The sequence below is a fragment of the Amblyomma mixtum genome, chromosome 3 (assembly GCF_055824585.1).
Source record: "Amblyomma mixtum isolate Tamu chromosome 3, ASM5582458v1, whole genome shotgun sequence".
NCBI lineage: Eukaryota > Metazoa > Arthropoda > Arachnida > Ixodida > Ixodidae > Amblyomma > Amblyomma mixtum.
In genome coordinates, this window is record NC_143014.1 from 192,395,923 (window position 1) to 192,415,722 (window position 19,800).

Sequence of the window (19,800 nt, forward strand, 5' to 3'; positions counted from 1 at the left end):
CAATAGCCACTGATCCGCCGGGGCAGTGAAGAAAACTAGTGCTTGCATATCTTTGACTGTCATCTAAACGCACAGCTCAACAGCAATGCCTGTCTTGTAGACCTTCTTGAAACTCAAAGTACTGCGGCTTGCAAGCCTACTGAACGACATTAGAGTAGGCTGCAACGATACGACTTAAAAATTGGAGGGGACACTTAAGCTCCGCGTTAAGGGTGTGCGCGATAGCGTTAATGAGTAAATGCCCATATATGCAGAATTGGTCATTATCAACTTTACCTTCATAGGTCCCTAGGAGTCCTCGTACCATTCCTTGCACAATAGAGCAGCGGTTGAGGAGGTGTCTACAGTCCTTTAATATCGCTTGTTGTACCATAGCAGGATACAACTTAAAAAAAAAAAACAGTAGTTGTTAACACTGGGTCACAGTCCATGGCGTCCTGTATTATTCCGTTAGCCAAACACAACAGAAAATAAAATCAGCTTTTTAATGTTTGACTTTATTAAACAAGCAAGGTGTAAAATTCTAGTACATATAATTTTTTTGTGATTAGCTTCTTGTTTAGGTAACAAGAAAAGTTTTAACAATGGATTACTTTTTTGTCATATGGAGGAATTCTGTGCAACAGCCCTGAATGTGGGCGGACCTTCACTGCAGGCTTAAACATTAGAAGCCCATTACACCTGGCCTCTTTCTTTGGCCTGAAAGATAAAAGATCGGAACATAACCCAAACAAGGCTGCACATTTTTTTTTTTCCAGCCAGAGCTATGATACAATTCCCCGGTCAATGCCATGGTATAGACAGTTAACATCCTATCACATGATCAGTACAAGGCATGCGACGGCGCGTCCATTATGATCGTGGTAACCTAGGGTGCCACTAAGTCTGTAGGTCTCAGGCATTAATAAAAGACAGGCATCATCATGCCAGTAGCCACCACCAGGTTTAAGCCTTTTTAAATATTACAAGCCATAACATTTTGATGTCCCTATACTGAGGGTTCGAGACAGAAACAGATTGGTCTGGCTTTCAACTTTATAGATATGCTTTCAACATTAAAAATGATATCACAAATGAAGTTGATGGCAAAATCGGACTATTTACACGTGCCTGTGTGGAAATTTATTAAGGGATCACGGATACGAACGATCAATTTAGCTTAACAACGCATTAAAGAAAGTAGTGCAGTGGCGATTCAGTCCATAAAAGTTTCACATGTTACAGAGAAAAAAAAAATTTCGTATTAACGCCAGGATCTGTAGTGGATCATTTGGGTGTCATTTTCACTGACTTTACTTCGACAGCGCATGTGCAACAGGCAACCATTACAGCGACGCAGAATTTTTTAAAAAAGAACCTTGCGACAGTAAACTCATGTGACGAAACACTTTGAGTAATTTTCCAGCTGACCTTGAAATATGCAATTATATAGTCTGGTTCCCGTCAACCCACTCGAAATCATCCAAAGGAAGGCTTTACGTTTTCTATGTAGCCAATACTTTCGCTGAATCACGCACTGAACTTTTACAGCGCTCAGGGCTTCATATTCCAGCCAATTGAGCAGAGCAGCAGCTAAATTGGTCAAATGTTTAGGGGAATCCCCCAAAGTGGAGCAGATATGTACTCACAAGTAAAAGCTCGTTAATTCGAACTTCAAGGGAACGGAAAAAATGTCCAAATTATCTAATGATCCCGAACAAAATGACACGAACTGCTTTTATCATGGTAAATTTGTGGTGAAAGAGTGCGCAATGGTCGCCTGCTTCTGAGGCGATAACAGCGCGATAGTGACTATTTTCACATTTCCATGAATGCTTTATTACGTGCACGCTGTCGGGAGCGTCGAACAGCACAACTCCAAAATGTTAAGGGCCTCCCCGGCATACTTCACGGTGCGACGCAGCAGCGGTGCAGCCCCCTCGCAAGCTGCTGCGTCACATATGAAGTGGCTTCATCGTGCTAACTGCGAACGGTATGTGACGAGTGGGCAGTTTCGGAGCTATGGAAGAATCATGCGGATGGGAGAGAGGGAAATGGAGAGCGGTGCCAGTCAGCGTCCTAAATGGCACACAGCTGGGCTTATTTGGATGGCTGAGGCGCGGTCGACAGCCGCCATTGCAGTGATCGAGCTACTGCGAAGCTATGAAGAGTGAAATGGAAACTAAGTGGTTGCACTATTCTGTTTTTCATCATGCCTGCCATTGTGCGTATGCCTGAGTGTGAGGGCAACTCCTCAGCATGCATTTCAGGTTTGCGTGCTGCCGTCTGGATGGTCGCTTGCCTTGCCGGTCAGACACGGCCTCATGATAGGTGGTCATTTGAATTACCCGGTGCGAGACTCGTAGCGTCCGAATTAGTGAGCATCCCACACCATAGACTTACACAGGCATTGGCTGGGACGGGGCCAGTGGTTCCAATTATCTGAATTAACGAGTTTTTACTACAGGAATCTTCCAGCACTAAACTTATATTTTCTGCAATGTGTGCGCAAATGGCTTTCGTTTTGCGGGGTTTAATGTCCAAAGCTACTGAGGCTATGGACGCCGCAATGGAGGGCTCCATAAATTTCGACCACCTGGCCGGGGTTCTATAACGCGCACTGTCATCGCACAGTATACGAGCCTCTAGCATTTGGCCTCCATCGAAATGCGACCGTCACAGCCGGGATCGAACCGGTGTCTTTCGGGTCAGCAGCCGAGCACAACCACAAGGCCACCGTGGCGGCTGTGTGCGTAAATGGAACGATTTACAACGATGAATCATCGTGCAGCCATTTGACAAATTTGTAGAGCTTGCTGAGAAAGCAGTTCACTCTTTTACGCATAGTTGACGTCTGTCTGTCAGCATTTGTTTTGTGTAACTGTCTGTTTGAGAGCGCAGCTCATTGGCGCCGTTCCCGTGTTTCGCGGCGTCGCCGTTGTCCCTCGTAACCAGCTCCGCAGCCGGGCAGTGCGCTGCCCTAGTTGCGCGTGCTCCTGGCGCCATCTCCCGCGACCTCCCGATAACTTAATTGCTCTCTTCGCTCCTCTTCCAATGCCATCCCTGTGCGGCGGCAATCACAGCGCCGGATCGGTGGCGGCGAATCTAGATATGTGCACCACCCGAGCCGAAACGCATAGCCGCCGCCGTTCGCCACTGCGAACCGCCTGCCTATATAAATAGTTTCTCTGCCAATTCTTTCTGAGCCATGAGCGAAACAACCGGTGGAAGTCCGTCTGCCGCTGCTGCTAAACGAGCTTCCAGAGGAGAGGCCCAGCGCCGTCGCCGCCAGAATCCAGAAGTGCGTGTGGCCAAAGCAGAACCTTACCATCACCGCCGTCGAATTCTTTCCCACATTCTATCGAAAAGCTGATACAGCTGATGAGCTGCGCTCAAATTTCGCATTAGGAAGTAACATAATCAGCAATTTTTTTTTGATGTGGCTCTTAAAACTGCAGCCCCAAATGGGGCTGTAACCAAGTGTCAATCTCTTAACCCACTCCTGTAATAACCCCAATGAGGTTGAAAATGCATATACTGGCAGGCATTTTTAGCCAATATGAATGACTATTACCATGTATGCAATGAAAGCACAAAGGCTGGTTTATGAGCGTTTGAAGCAGAGACCAAAGTGCAGAGTAGCAAATGGTCTCCATTTCCTCACAAGGTTAATGTTGCATGCAACCTTCAAACCAAACACGTACAACAATTACATATGTACACTTTATTTATATATGCATTTCCATTTAGCTGGTGTGGGAAACATGTCTGTGTAATACGCCAATACATAATCTAAAAGAAAGAAATACTCTGTTCCCTTCAACAATGATCCCCAAGAGTACAAAATGGTCATTACAAGTCATGTTTATGCCTTTTAAGCAGGTAAGAAATAACAAACAGTAAAGTGCATTGTAGAAACCAGGCTCTCGCACTTCCTTGCCAGGGTTTATGAAATGCCCAAGGCTGGAAACAGTGGCGATGCTTGGGCAAGTTTTGGCATCCATCAGCCAATTCCTGTTGTAGACATTATATAAGAAAACATACCAAGTTTTTCAGTGCAGTAAAATGCACTCTCACAGCATTCAGGCACAAGGCCTTAAGTCAAAAGGCAGTGAGTACTGTAGGGTACGGACAACAGATGGTCAGGTCGCATTGATCCTGATTGTTCATCTTTTGAGGACGGGAATGATGTGCCCAACAGCAATGGCAAGGAGACCAGGCTGCCTTTGCTACCAGGTGCAAAAAGTACCCATTTTGAAAAAAGCATGGAGGACAAGGTAGACAAAAATGCAGCATTCACTGAGAAAGTAATGTGGTCCATATCAATGCCTTCTTCACAATTTCTTTGGAAAACAGACCCATACAACAGACGTTCGCACCAATATCACTAGTAAGGAAGTTCCCAGCTCAGGATTTGCTGTAACAGTACTCACACTTGCAACTTTAACATATTTAATACTTCCATCTTTCCAAGTCTTGTCAAATCAGCCAACACAATGAATTGTCAAACAACAACGTCGGGTAACTTTTTTGACAACTGAACGGTAAAGATCTATATACATCTAACAGGCAGGCCTACTTTTAGCAATGTACAAGACATCTGATCACAAGAAATTCACACGTCGATGCAAGCAGCAGCTCATGTATGTGAACAGAAATGCAGCTGTATTGAGCAATTCACACAAATAGACATAATTTGGAAAAACTGTATATAGAAGGTTTTTGCACCCGGCAATGACAGTAAAATACAGATAAAGTCACTTTGCTTCTCTCTTTCAACAGTAGGCATCCAAATCAATGTACCGCTTAGCATCCACCTCTGCCCATAGACTGCAGTCAATCAAAAGAACACTAATATATTTGTGTAACTGAAGTCACCACAGTGAAAGTTTTTTGACAATACTTTCAGAATTTGTTCCAACAAACAAAGTACAGCAAGTTTTCCATTCAGTTATTGTATGAAAGTGAAGTTGTAAAAACTTATATCGGCAGCTACTGCAAGTGTAAACCAACAAAACAACTTTCTCGTAAGAAGTTAACACACCACATCAATGAATGAGCAATACTACCTGACTGCAAAGTTGGTCTCAAGATTATCTTTCCGGACATACAGGATTTTGCATCTGCTATTGCAAACAGAACTTGCTCCCACTTCTGCCAGTATTTCAGGCTATCAAGGAGCACAGCATTTTGTATGTTCAAACCTGTTTGCTTTTCTGCTAACTATAACTTTGTCACTCTTCAAATAAATTTTGCTGCACATAACAGTTATGCTTCTGTGAAACAAAGGAAGGTTGCTCTAGCCATTACCGTTTATTACCTGATGGCCAATAACCCTGGGGCAGAGGCTTCTTCGTACACAGCACGCCTCCAATTGCCATAAGAACATTGCAAATGGAATGGTGTGTATCAGCTGGCACATGGATGTATGCACGTACGACACAGATAGATGCATGGAACAAAAGTTGGGAGCAGTGGCCACAGGGAGCACAATAAAATACAGGGTGACAAAAATGGAGGAGAGATAGACAAAGAGAGCTAACGGCACTCCTCAGCCGAGCCCTCACGCGAGGAGTCTCTGTCCTCGTCCTCCATAATGCTGGTGACTGGCTGGTGGGACTCAGCCTTGGCCACAAAAGTGGTCCACTCGTTGGTGCGGCCATCCAGGAACTCAACTGTGTTGAGGAAGGCCTTGCCATTAAAGCCACCCACAGCAAAGAGCCGGCCGCCCACCACAGCCACGCCAACGTTGGCACGGCAACTGGTGAGAGGGGGCCCAGGGCTCCAGCTGTTGGTCTGCGCATCGTACACTTCCACGCTGCATAGTGAGCGCACTCCGTCATGGCCACCGACAGCGTAGAGCTTGCCTGCATGTCAAGAAATGGAGCTTGTTGCACAAGTCTAAAGGTGCACAGAGACCCACATTCAAAGCCCAAACATGAGCAAATGGCACAGGTCCTTGAAGCAATCTTCTGAACCAATCTGAGCACGACTGCCTCTTGCACACTCTAAGCATTCCTTAACTCTTTCGTTACCACGGGAAAACGACCATTTTTCATATGTCTCAGACAAAAATTTTTTTTAGAAAAAGTGTGATAGCTAAAATTATATAAAATGCATAACAATAATTGAGATAGAATGCGCTTTATAATGAAATTTATTTGAACACATATTCTGCTTCAAATGCTGTGAAATAAAATCAGTACACAACAAAAAATAAAAAGAACAAAAGTTTTGTGTTTATATGACAATAACTTTCCAAAAACTTGTACTAAAAAAATTCTAGAAATTACAAAACAATTCAAATTCTTTCTAAAATATGGCATTAAAGTTTGAAAATTATAACTTGAATAGTTTTCGAGCTAGAATTTTTTTTCTTTATGCCTCTTGAAAAGGCTCGTTTGAGAGTGCCCTTGATATGATTTTTACAGTCCACCAAAAAAAACTTGGAAGTGTAATGTTATGCGCCAAACGAAATCTTTGTAAGAGTGGTTTAAAAAATACAAATCAAGACTTTAATTTACGTCAAAAATTGAAAAAAAAAATTTAGAACACAACCAAGTATAGGTGCGATATTGCGATATATAGTATGCGATAAGTATAGCTGCGATGTAGCTGCAGAATCGAAATCCGACGTTACATCTTCGTCCGAGTCACTGCTGCTCGGAGGATCTTGAAAATCAGCTGCAGAGGCTGAAGAATCACGTGCAGCGGGACTCTTCCGAGCGCGCGAAGCGCCCGACCTCGACGCGACGCCATCCTCACCGCGTATTATGTCGCACTAAGCCTATGCTCCAAGGGCACTTCAAAAATGCACGATCGGCGGGAAAATTACGAACTAGGCCGAAAATGGAACTAACCGTCTGAACAACAAACCAGATGCGCCCGCACAAGCGGACAGGAAAAAGAAAGCGAAACTATCAGGCCAACGTTCCGGGATAGGTTTGCGCAGTTACAGCGTCTGAACCAAAATTCGACAATGCAACATCGTCACCAGAGACTCTGCTACTCGTAGCATAGATAATAATTGCCGTCAACGCAGTAGAATTGCGCGCAGCAAGGTTTTTCCGAGCGCGCGCCACCCGCGCGCCCGACGCCATGCACGGAGCGTCCGCGCCGTACCCTCCGCTTCAAGGGCGTTTCAAAAATTAGCGCGTCATGGGAAAATTGCACTCTACGCAGAAACCGAAACTGTAGTCTCTGAAGAACAACTTAGATGGCGCCACATCACTGTAACGGCTATAATGAGGAGCTTCGGTTCGCACAAACAAACCGGAACGAGGAATCTGAACGCACAGGCGAGCGTTCTGGGCTCTCGTTGCCCAGTTTGAGCTTCGAAAAAATACCTGACGATACAGCATCGTCGTCAGGGTCCGTGCTAATTAATACATCAAAAATATGTGGTGCAAACGTAGCGGAATTAAGTGGAACGGGGTTTTTTCGAGCGAGCGCCATTCCCGATGATGACAGCTTGTTCGGAGCGCTCGACGCCGCACCCCCAACTTCAAGCGCGTCTCAAAAATTTCCGCTTTTTGGCAAAAATATAAACTAAACAAGAAGTTGAAGTTCAATGTGTGAACAACAAACCGAATGACTCAGCAAGTCCGTAGCGGCCGCGGTCGTGCTGCAGTAGCGCTTCTAATTTTTCGATCACCGGTGATCGAAGCACAGTGGCGTAGTAATGAAAGAGTTAAATAGCAAGGTTTAAATTTATACAATAAACGACCCCAGCTATTAAAAGAAGGTACAGCACTGAGCAAATAAAACAATGCTTTAATATGCACTTCTAACATATAGCTATCCTTTCATTCCATAAGAATAATAGTTACCAGAGGGGGAATAGAAAGTAAGAAAAGCCAAAGAACAACAAATGAAGCCCTTTGTACTTTTATTATAGCAAAAATGCTCACATAAGACGAGACAAACAAAAAGGACAGGTCAGCTCTTTTCCACCCATTTCACTTCTGTCTCACCTTGTACAAGTTGGTTGAAATTACAGAAGTCTGCCAGCTTGCCTAGCCTACCACATTGCTTCAATAGCATTGGAGCACTGTTAAAAAAAAAAGCAGCAAGCAACTGGCAATTTTTTTTTTTTTACCTATGTACACTGTTTTGCTACGACAGCCACTCAGGCTTAGAGCCACACACTAGTCAAGGTGACTATTAGAATCCTTTATCAAATCAAGTTAAAAATTTGCTCGTACTCAGTAACCAGCATTCCTAAACTGCTCATACTATATAGTTAGTTCCCCTTTTATACTGCAAAACAGACCAACATTCAGTACTCTAGCTTTGATGTCATGCCCACACACAACCCACCCTTCTCCCCCAAGAAAGGGCAATGGCACAAAAACCTCTCATACCATTGTATTCCACCACTCCACATCCCCTCCTGGCATTCTGCAAGGGTGCCACCTCCATCCATGTGTTGGTTATTGGGTTGTACTTTTCCACCGAGGCGACGCATGTCCATGAGTCGCAGCCACCAACAGCATACACTTCCCTGTTCAAACAAGCCACTCCTGCCTGGTACCGCCCTGAAAACACACAAGCACTAAATGCAACAACTGCTGGGACTGCCATACATGCCAAGGGCATGAAAACATAAGACATCTGGCATTTTCTGAACTAGACAGGTCTCCAACGTGAATATAGCTGACTTAGCACAGTACCACGAACATAATACCCCTGTCACACTAGCAAATTTAATGTCATTCGAATCTAATGGCATTTGATGCATCGAATGTCGTTCGGTCTCGTTCGGTGCTACAGGGAAAAAAATAATGCTATTCCAAAAGGATGACATTGACGATCAGTGAACAAAAAATAGTACAACTGAAAGACATAAGCGCGCATAAAAGAAGTTGGAAACTGTTGTGCAGCGTTTCAAAAGCGGGTGAAAACATTTGTGTGCAGTATTAGAAGCTTAAAATATTATTTCCGGCCATTCTGCACAACTTCAGCCAACCAAAGCCAAGCCAAGTACAAAGTCAACCCCAAATCCGATAAATGTAAACAAACAAAATGGCTGACATGGTGGCGCGCGGAGGATGGAAATGACTTCCAAAAGGTTAACTGCTCAGTTACGCCTTTAAGTACTTTCGAGCTTAACGAACATGGCACCCCAACCAGCAAGAAACACACAACCCAAAATGACCGACGGTCGCGGGAAAGACGCTGCTTCACGCTCGGCCGCTGCTGTTGGCTGCTGCTGAGACCGAGAGTAATAGCTATCCATGACATCCTCTAGTGTGAACAGATTCACACCAACATTAACTTTTTTTTTAGCAGAACTAAATAAATACAGTTTCTAAGTTTCGCAGTGTGTACATTGTTTTTTTGGTCGCTTGTTTTGGCTGCGTATCTGGTGTCCAGAGTACACATTCGGTTTGAGATCGAATGCGAATGAGTTCCCCTAACTCATTCGATGGCGAATGTCATTCGGACCTAATGATATTACATGCTCCCGTGTAGCAGTCGATTAACGACATTAGGTGCTAATGTCATTCGCTTAGAATGACATTAAATTTGCTAGTGTGACAGGGGTATAAAAATCCCCCCAAATGGGATCTTGCATAATAAGTAGGATGCACTTTTGTCCGATCAGGGATAAAAGTCTGACAAAGTTATTACTTGCAAAAAATAAAGATAAAGACAGACTTGAAACAGGTTCTTTTTCCTTCATTAGTGTAGTACCTGACCTTGCTACCACATTTGAAGACAGATCAGTACTTTACACTATCCTGAATATCTTTCTCATGTTCTGCACTTTCTTTACATAGCACCTATTCACTATCTCTTGTTGCGAGGGGGAACAAGAATGATGAAGTCAAAATTACTTGGGTAATGTGCACTATTCAAGCACTGTTATGTGGCACAGGTGTGCCTAGAACACAATATTATGGGAAGAATACTAATATACTACCAACAAAACAGTTTTTGTAAAATCTATCTCCTGATTAAATTAAACTTAAATCTACTGAAATGAGCATAGAGTGGATAATTTAATTTTTATATGCCAAAGCTACACCTGGGCTGTAGGGCAATCCACAGTGAAGGGCTCCAGAATAATTTCTATAATCTGCAGTTCCTTAAACACTCAGGACAAAATGAATGGAAATATAAAGCTATGCTAGACTGACAGATAACCCTCTGCAAACGCTACAAGCATTTTTTTTTTTAATAGAAAAATGCAATTTATGTTGCTGAGAAAATGGCAAATGAAGGCCCCTCTTTTTCCTCTCCATTCCACAGTTCCACACAATGCTGGTGTGGCTACATCAGTTTTATGGCACCCCTTGAGCAAACAAAAAAATTCTAGGCCAGTCAGCGAAATGCAACGAAAACTGCCTTTTCCACAGATCACACCAGCCTTTGTTACACTATGTATTAACAGATGGTTCCACCATATTACTTGTCATGAATCCCAGCTTATTCCTCATGCTAATGGCATCCCCACTGTTTGGAAAGGTCCCTGAAAGCTTGTGCCTATCTTGCACTTCTGATGTTGCTTCAGGTAATGGCTTCACGCGAGCCAACTGGGCAGCATGCAAAGGTAGCGACCCTTGGTAATCTCGTATTTCTACAGCAATTGCTGCAGTGCTTTCCTATTTCAACAGCACTTCCCATCACAACGCTGCTGAATGTGGAAGCGATGAGCCAATCGTGACCAGCAAAGAATTCATGTGACCAGGCGCAGTTACCATAATTCTTAAGGGGCTCAACGCCCTTTGCCTTGATTCCAACTTACTTAAGCTCCGTTTTCAATAAAAATGACATCTGCAATCTAGGGACAGTAACCTCCCTATCTAGATGGACTATTCCCCTATAGTGTCCCCTTAGACAGACATGAAAGGAAACAAAAGCATTGGGATATGATTTACTGGTAAATTACCCTTCGAGAACTCTGCCAGCACCTTTTCTACATGAAAAAAACTACAGCTGAGGAAATCTCAAATTAAGCCACTTCTTCCCCTTTACTCCTTAGAATTTCCCGAGCTCTGAGTGGATAAGAAAAAAACATGACACCAGAGAACTTCAGCTCCACAGTCATAGAAGAAAATTCTGCAATTTTACAAATGGCTCTGGTGTAGCAAGTTAAGCGATGAGATTGTTGGTTCAAGGTTTGGGTGGTGAGCAGGCTATTTTCTTGCAAAAAATGTACTAAGCAAAACTTTCACCACTTATTTTATAGGCGAGCATTAGTGTTTTTTTTTTACTTAGAGCCCTGGATTTGTATGTCAGCAATCAGTGCTACCAAGAATTCATTTACCAGTGCCATACTGGGCCAGTGATCAAGCATGGCACTAGGCTTTGCAATGGAGCAACACTGCGTTGAAAAACAAACACAAGCCTTGGCAATGGTCACTGTGATGTGTGCTTTGTGAGCGTTCTTAACAGAATGGACCCTACTGCTGGTCCTGACAAACTAGGCAGAGAAGCTGGGTTTACACACAGTGCACATAAGTGCGCACTGCTAGATTTGCTATGTAGGACAGTTCCTTGCTTGTGGTAGAGTGCAAAGCCAGTGAGGCCTTGAGACTGCCACTGTATGAAGCAGGATATCTATTGGGCAATGAAGAAGGAAGTGGCGTGCAGCTGCACTTGTGCTGCACAAGCACAGGGTACTACAGACCACAAACGTTTCTGAAGGGAACGAAAAAAAAAAAGGCAATTTCCTAATTTTAGAGCATGTGCAGGCTGATCAAAGGGGCTGATTCGGTGGGTAGAGTGAACCTGAAACGATAACCTATCAACTAGACAAGCCTTACAGACAAACCATTATAAATGAATACAACAGATAAATGACTTTACTCTAAGCAGGTTGCATATGCATTAACAATCTGGCTTTGTAACGTGCTGCTGACTGTCCACTGCAGCCGCACAATCCTCTGGAAGAGCTAAGCAAGGCTGCTCACCAAGTAACATTGGAGCTGCACTGCTCCAGGTTTTGGACAGAGGGTCGAAGACATCACAGCATGACAGCCCACGCTTGCCATTCCAGCCGCCCACCACAAACACCTTGTTGTCCAGCTGACAGATGCCTGCACAGAACACAGCAGCTAAGTCACTTCGTGGGGATTCTGGCACCTCTGGCACTGACAATCAGTGCAAACAGTGTGAGCAGTGAGATGACCTCGCTTGCCACCACGCTCACTGTTGGGGACCACCGCTGCTGGTTTCCCACTCACACATTCTCATTCACACCTGGAAACTATTCTTTCCTGCTGGAGACATGCAGGAATAAGAATAGGGAATAAGAACAGGGAATGCTCTCACTGAACCTATGCATACAGGCTGTATACTGGGGGCATTTGAAACAGGGAAAAAATTACTACAGGCCAGCCATGGATGAACACCCTGAAGAGTATGCAAACAAAAATAAATCCAGAAAAGTGCATGGCATTCACATAAAGAACAAAGAAAGTATTTAAAGTTGTGTGCATGGTGCCATTAAATAGCCAACTGCGCAGATTTTAATGAAGAAGGAAAGCAGTGAAATGGAGGTTCTGTACGGCTAACAAATATTTCAAAGCATGCAGAAAATTTGTGTAACAGATAAGAACAAAGACAAACATATGCAAAGGAAACCAAGAAAATAAAATGCACGCGAGTGTGAGGGTACAAATAACTGAATGTGCAATAGCAGTACAACCAACAGCACATAAGCAGGCAGCAAAACAAGACCACTCCAAGCATCCCTATGCTGTGAGCAGCTGCATCATGCCAGCGTATAGTGGATGTAGTCAGCGACTGTAGACACAAAGGAGCACACCAGAATTACACAACAAAGGGAGGAAGCCTAGTCTCCAGCTGAGCTGAAAGAAATTCTCTGTACTTTCATTACAGAAAAAAAAGTAAACAAAAACAAAGGAGGAAAAGTGGAGCTGGGGAGCAGGAAACCTGAAGAAAAAGGGGACAAGTATTCTTCTTACAAATACTTAGATAAGGAAAAGGAAAGGCTGTAGGCAAGATAAGGGGAGCACAGGAAGGGCTGAAGCTGGTGTCGCAGTAGCGCCTTGAAGGGTAGCAGTTTGGCTCTTGTTTGCAGCAGAGTGGGCAGATGAGCTGTGACTCTGGAGAGAAGCCTGCAACTGCAATCCAATGACCTAGGGAAGATAAACGATGCTCGCCACTTGCTGGATGTCCCTACATGCTTCTTTTTTGCTTGGTACCCTGGATGCCCACGTCGTCAGCTTCACAAGTCCTCACCTGCACTGCTTCTATTTTGACTGCACTGTTTTGGGGTGCAGAATTTTTGCACAGCTGTGTTTTACAGTTTCGTGTTCTCTTGCTGCGCCGGGAGGCAGAACTAGGAGTGTGGAGGGCGTTGGCTGATTCAACCTGAAAGCACAGCAAAAACGGAAACGGAGCATTACGTGCTTTTTACTGCACTGACCCGCAGGGCCCAAAAGTTTGCTCTTGGCTGGCACTCTTCTGCCCTCCAACTGAGATGCACAGACATGCACACACACACACGCACACACACGCCTCTACAGACAATGCGAGAAATACACGACACACTCTGGAACCACCACCCACAATAATGCCACGAGAAACAGCAGTGTACAAGGACAAAGCATGTAGATTAAAGCTACGCTTGAGCAAGTACAGTGATGTGATGGGGATAAAGCCACGAAGTGTGAGGTCTGCTGTAGCCCTGCAAAAAGAGATCCCCAAAATCACAGGCGGAACAAGTTACAGCATGCAAATCGGAGAACACTGAAAATGCAGATAGGTGCTCTTTTTTAGGTCTCAAAACATGACACATTAAAAAAGGACACATAGTACTATGTGAACAAAATTAACAATACCATTGTGAGCATGTGCCGAACTGTATCGGCATGCCATTTAGTATCCGCATGCAATTTAGCTTCAATGGCCGGGTTCAAACCCAGCACAGAGCTGGCCTCGACATGTATACGTAGTTTGGGAGTTTGCTGGTTAAGTTTGGTTAATGGAGTTTAATGTCCCAAACCGACTCAAGCTATATGAGGGGCGCCGCGGTGGAGGGCTCTGGATAATTTTGATCACATGTGGTTTTTTAACGTGTACTGATATCGCACAGTACACGAGTCTCTACCATTTCACCTCCATCAAATTACACCTGCTGTGACCGGAATCAAACCCGTGTCTTTCAGTCAGTAGCCAAGCACCACAACCACTCAGCCATAGTGGCGGAAGTTCGGGAGTTTGAGCATGCAGTGCAGAATCAGGATTAATGCAGAAATAGTTTTTGATCAGCAATTATCAAACCAATACTTTAGTCACTTGAAACCCATTGTTCCACTGCTTTCAATTATTTCTGCAGGCAGAAAAACTGGTGCAACGTATGTGTGTAAGGAAAATGAAGAGTAGGTATCACCATGAAATATTCTTTTTCAAGCATAAAGCCATGACTAATATGCACATCTTCTAACATATATATCTTTGCACAAGAAAGCCATTCACATATTCCTTTTTTGACTACATGCTTCCGGAATACAGCCAAAGAGAAAAAAAAAAGCCAACTAAACATAATGTTCATTTTGAGGGCAAGTGAAACCAAAGACATCCATGCAATCAGACTGAGCAAAGGTTGTTTCAGAAGAAGAGAACTACTTGCGTGTTACTACCTCAAAATAAAATGTGCTTTCATAAATTACACAGGCAAAAAAATGTTAACGATACAAAAAGTAAAAAAATAATAATAGAAAGCTATTTTACGCAAGGATTGAGACAGGTGTTAAAACCATTTTTTCTAAGAAAATCACAATCACTAGAGGATTCAATGAAATAGAAGAACTGATCAGGCACCATCATGCCGCACCGAGTAGTGGACTTGGGATTTCTTTATTTTAAATTTTCTCCTCTTTCTCTAATACACACCACACACACCCATAGCAGAAAACTGTACTTAACCCTGTTTTCAACAATGAGTTATTTTTTTGGCATAGCAGTAAAGGTGTAAATATTTTGAAGCTTTGAATGACAAATTGAATAGTCTAACTTTAGCAATTCCTTTATCAAATGATAATTTGAAACTGCAAATATTTTTCAAACAATTCAGCATTTGTCTCATTCGTGAGGAAGACTCAAGAATTACATCTATTTTTCTGTTGAACTAGAGCTTGTGTGAACATGTGACGCAATAGTGAAATACATACCACTTGAGTGTACTTTATGCAATTAATATCATACCTACGAATATTTTTCAGATGAAGAGATTTCAGCACACTGCAAGTTTTAGTTTAATGCAAAGCAATGGTTTATGGTTTGTGGGGTTTTAACCCAAAGTAACTCAGGCTATAAGGGATGCTGTAGTGAAGAGCTCCAGAAATTCTGACCGCCTGGGGTTCTTGAACTGCACTGACATCACACAGTACATGGGCCTCCAGTATTTTGCCTCCATTGAAATATGACCACCGTGGCCGGGATCGAACCCGTGCCTTTCGGGGCAGCAGCCGAGCGCCATAACCACAGAGCCATTGCGGTGGCTACAATGGAATGGATTGTTTGAAAACTAAGTGCGCGAGACGGACACAGGACAAAGAATGAAATGTGTGTGTACGTTTCTTTCTTTGTCCTGTGTCCGCCTCATGCTCTTCGTTGGCAAACTAGTCATGAAGCACATCGCCCACCAGTCTACTTTTTTGCCTCAAGGAACCTCAGTAGACTTTAAAGTGTGGCAGTATGCTCACTTAAGGGGGGACACTGGTCTTGAAAAAAAATATTTTATTAATGAAGTCACAGTTACGAAATCTTCAGGGAATATGTATTTTTGTGTGCTGATTCTAAATATGTCATTTAATGTCATGTAAAATAATTCCTTGAGCACTTATGCACTTTTTATGCTAGTATTTTGTGGAGAATTTTGAAGAAAATTTGCTGCGGGAAACTCGCCGAAATGTATGCCACTGGGCTCTCCTGACACCAAGGAATACAATAAGGGTGAAATTGTCTTCCTGCCTATCATAGAACTTAAGTTATAGAGTTTTGAAGTTGTCGCTTCAGAATTGAGAAGGAAAGTGTGTATTCCTGTTTCTGAAGTGGCAGCTTCAGTACCCTATTACTCAAGTTCTATGAGAGCCAGGATGATAATTTTACCCTTATTGTATTCCTTGGTGTCAAGAGAACCCAATGGCATACATTTCAGCGAGTTTCCTGCAGCAAATTTTCTTCAAAACTCTTCGCAAAATATGTGCATAAAAAGTGCATAAGTGCTCAAGGAATCATTTTGCATGAAATTAAATGACATATCTAGAATCAGCGCACAAAAATACATGTGCCCTGAAAATTTCATAACTATGACTAAATTAAAATTTTCTTTTCAAGACCAGTGTCCCCCCTTAAATCGAGCAAACAATTCTTTTAGGTTCCTTAAGGTTTGTTCAAATTTCACTGCATATGTACGGCAACAGCTGTCTCGATAAATCTATATCTTTTCAGTGTGCAGACAAACTGAAGAATAGTATTCTGTTGCTATCTCAGCCCAGTCAGCAGACAGGCCTACTTTGTACAGTGGTATGTTGTATGGTATGTGTGGCTTAACGTCCTGAAGCAACTCGCGCATCGGCATCCGAAGAAGCTCGGATGCAGCAGCATGTTGTGCAGGAGTGATGGGTTGGGGGGTACAGTTGGAGGCGTTCACTTCTCTCAAGTACCCACTAGCCTTGTTCTTTACGACTGCTGTTGCCCATAGAAATGGGACTCTCCTCACGTCATGAGGTATGTGTTGGGCGGTGTGTGTCTGGCAGCGTACGATGGGGGGCATATTTTAGACAGCGTGCATTGTGGCACACTAGTGCAGAATTGGTTTCTGGCATGATTCGCGGTATGCCCTCTGGCTGTGTCACACACAGTTTAAATTGGCGACGTGAGGTGTGCGGACATGACAAAAGCGTGACTCTGGTTCATTTACAAGCTAATATTATTGCTTGCAAGTGAAACGCATGAAATGACGAAATTCGCGATTTTTCAAGCCAGTCTTTCTCAGTAAAATGACATCACTGAAGTTCACAGATTTTTCGGACCGTGATTATTCTGACATTTTTTTGGGTCCTGGCGAGCCCCAAAATACCTGTTGCAGACTTACATTGCATTGTGCATGTTGCATTGTGTACATTCTCAAAGGCCTTCTAAAAGGGCAGCTCTGGAGGATTTCTGAACATTCTGAGTTGACTACCTCATATTTCCTGCAGTGTCAGCAACAAGAAGAAATGTAATTATAAATTATTTAACGCTCATAAACGAATGAGTTAAACCTGGTTGTAACGCACTTCGATGAGGCGAATGCCTGGTTATTACGAAGTTCCTCAATTCCCAACATTACCCCCCCTGAAGCATGCATACTTGAAAACTATGCAACGAAGGTGTTTAGATGGTTGACGAGTTCATTGCACGGACTATCTGTTAGCTAATGCTGAGGTACCCGAAATTTGGCAGAACCAGGCGAAAGTTTCATGTCAATAAAACGTCAACTGACATGACAGGAACGTCTACAATCACAACGAGTGACTGCACTTGTTGTACACAACACGCCATGCTCCAGTGCCGTCAGTGCATCTACATGGGAAGCGCAGTAGTCTCTGCTGCTTTCACTTTTGAAATCTTGCACCACATGGCACAACGACAGCTCATACTCAGAAGCAGCGAAAAATAAGACAGCAAAAAAATGCACTCTCCCTCATAGTTTAGAGTAGACTTGGGCAAGAACAGTACTTGCGTAGCACAGTCTAGCAAGTGAACCTTGTTGTAAGGTAAGGTTTCGTCTTGGCCAAACAATTGCAGCATCGCTTAGGATGGAGAGTGCAAAGTTTCATGCGGAGCCATGGTGCCATCCTTCAGCGCGGTGCGGAAGCCGTTGTAAACAGTGAAGGCAGCTGAAGCTATTGCCCACAAGCATGCAGATTACGAAACAAGCATGGCGCTCTTGCATCTCTCACACAATGCGCGAATTGTGTGTGCACTGCTCGGGCTGCAGAATACAGCGCAGGCTCCTTCGCATCGCACAATGGCTTCACCAACCACGGGACAAGGAAGATGCTATTGTTGATGCATGCGCTACTTCGGCGGCAGCGCAGCATGTAGGCATCAGGGGGCAGGCGGGAAGTTTTGCCAAAGTTCATTTAAGTTCGCCTCACTGTCCTCCCTTCGTTCTGGCGTCAAGGTCACCCATGGCATGCTGATAATGAAAGCTCAAAGTAATTCTTTAAAGGCATGGAACGAGCAGTGTGCGTCCATCGCTGCCAGATAGTTGCTCGAGTGATCCCAGCACCGATAGCTCTCGCGTGTCGGAAGCGGGGACGGCGATGAGCGCCGGCGACGCATGGAGAAGAGTCCATTTCCTGGGACAACGGTGGCGGGCAGACCGAGAGTGGGAACACGTGGTAAGAAGCAGGGCAACAGTGCATGCTCTCCTCTAGCCCGGCCGTGGTGCTTCAGACTCCTCCTCCGCCTGCCCCGCTCTCCCCATCCCACTCGTAGCGGCGTTGTGTGAGTCACGGCAGAGGTGGTGGTGGTGACAGCTATTGCTGCACTCACTCTATCAGTGTGATCACGAAACGTTTCCCCGCATTTGTGACTATGATTAACGGGGCTTACTGTAACCATTCTCAAGGTGATTTTACCTACACTATTTCTTATTCTGGATTTCATTCTGCATTATTCTTTCAAGTTTTCACTTGAAAACTGCATGCAATGAAAACCTGTCTCAAAATACTTTTTTCAGTATCATTATGTCCAGGTTTAACGTTACCATGTGGTGAATAATGTATCCCAATTTCTAAGCATCATTTGAATGAAGAAAACATGCTACTAAAATTGGGTGCCTACGGCCCTTTCAAGAGCCGACAGCTTGGTTAGTTGGTTTTGCTGTTATGTGCAACAGTGGTAAAACAAGACGGACAGCATGGACACAACAGTCACTTGAATTGTCCAGTTCTATTCATTTTTCTTTTGAGTGTGCACTGACAACCTGGAGTTAAATTCACCTTCCAAAAGAAGTTGTGCCCCAGAATATTAACATGCAACTGGCTACCAACACAACTGCTACAACATTAAAAGAAGCCTGAAATAAAAAAAAAAGCTCACAAACTTGTAGCAGTGTTGAAAGCAATAACTGCGGTGGACAACTGCACTGCATACTCACAATATTTATGAGATTTTAGGCTTCCAATAGGTGGCTGTTTTTCATTGCTAAGCCCAACTGTTTCAGACATGCAGGTGTCTATCAAGTGCCATGTAGCAGGAGCCATAGCAGAAATTCTATGAAAGCATCTAATAAAACACAATAGTAGGCCATTTGATGCTCTACGGCTACTTGGTACATAAGTGACAGGGTGACAATGTGCTGTATGCATACTGAGAGATAACACTTACACCTAACATTATATATATACACACACGCAAAAAAAATTCAACGTATTTAAGAAAATAAAGAACAACAGGCCTTACGCCAATATGAGCAGGGTAGCTATATCCTTTTAGTAGAGTCAAGTATGGTTATTGTTTTCTCCTCCTCAAATGTCAACTATGACAAAAGGTCTTCATGCGCAGATTTTAAATGAAATGCATGCTCAGCTATTAAGTATGAAAGTGTGCACAAGATATGAAATATTTCAAAAACATAACTCGCTGACGGCCCACAAAGACAAGATGAAAAATTTAAGTTTGTTTACTTCAATGCACTGTTCATTGCTACGAGGCAGTGCACAGAGACGACGGACAAGAAGAGATACACAACAAGGCGCTAACTATCAAATTAATTTCATTCAGAAAAAATATCTCTTAAATATCGCTGTTCTGCACGTCAAGTGGTTGCACATCCCGTGGAAATGGTCA

General features: G+C 43.6%; 1 protein-coding gene across 2 annotated transcripts in view; it reads right to left on the bottom strand.

The window, feature by feature from the left end:
• Positions 1-3,688: 3,688 nt before the first annotated feature.
• The window catches only part of LOC149353100 (influenza virus NS1A-binding protein homolog), a 61,762-nt gene continuing 45,650 nt past the window's right edge, over positions 3,689-19,800 (bottom strand). For both annotated transcript variants that reach the window (XM_089582303.1, XM_089582302.1), the window contains 3 exons: positions 11,898-12,023; positions 8,343-8,516; positions 3,689-5,846 (listed from right to left, as the gene is read on the bottom strand). In XM_089582303.1, coding sequence (XP_089438429.1) covers positions 5,518-5,846; positions 8,343-8,516; positions 11,898-12,023 — 629 coding nt within the window. In that variant the 3' untranslated portion in view covers positions 3,689-5,517. The remainder of the gene's footprint in view (positions 5,847-8,342; positions 8,517-11,897; positions 12,024-19,800) is intronic.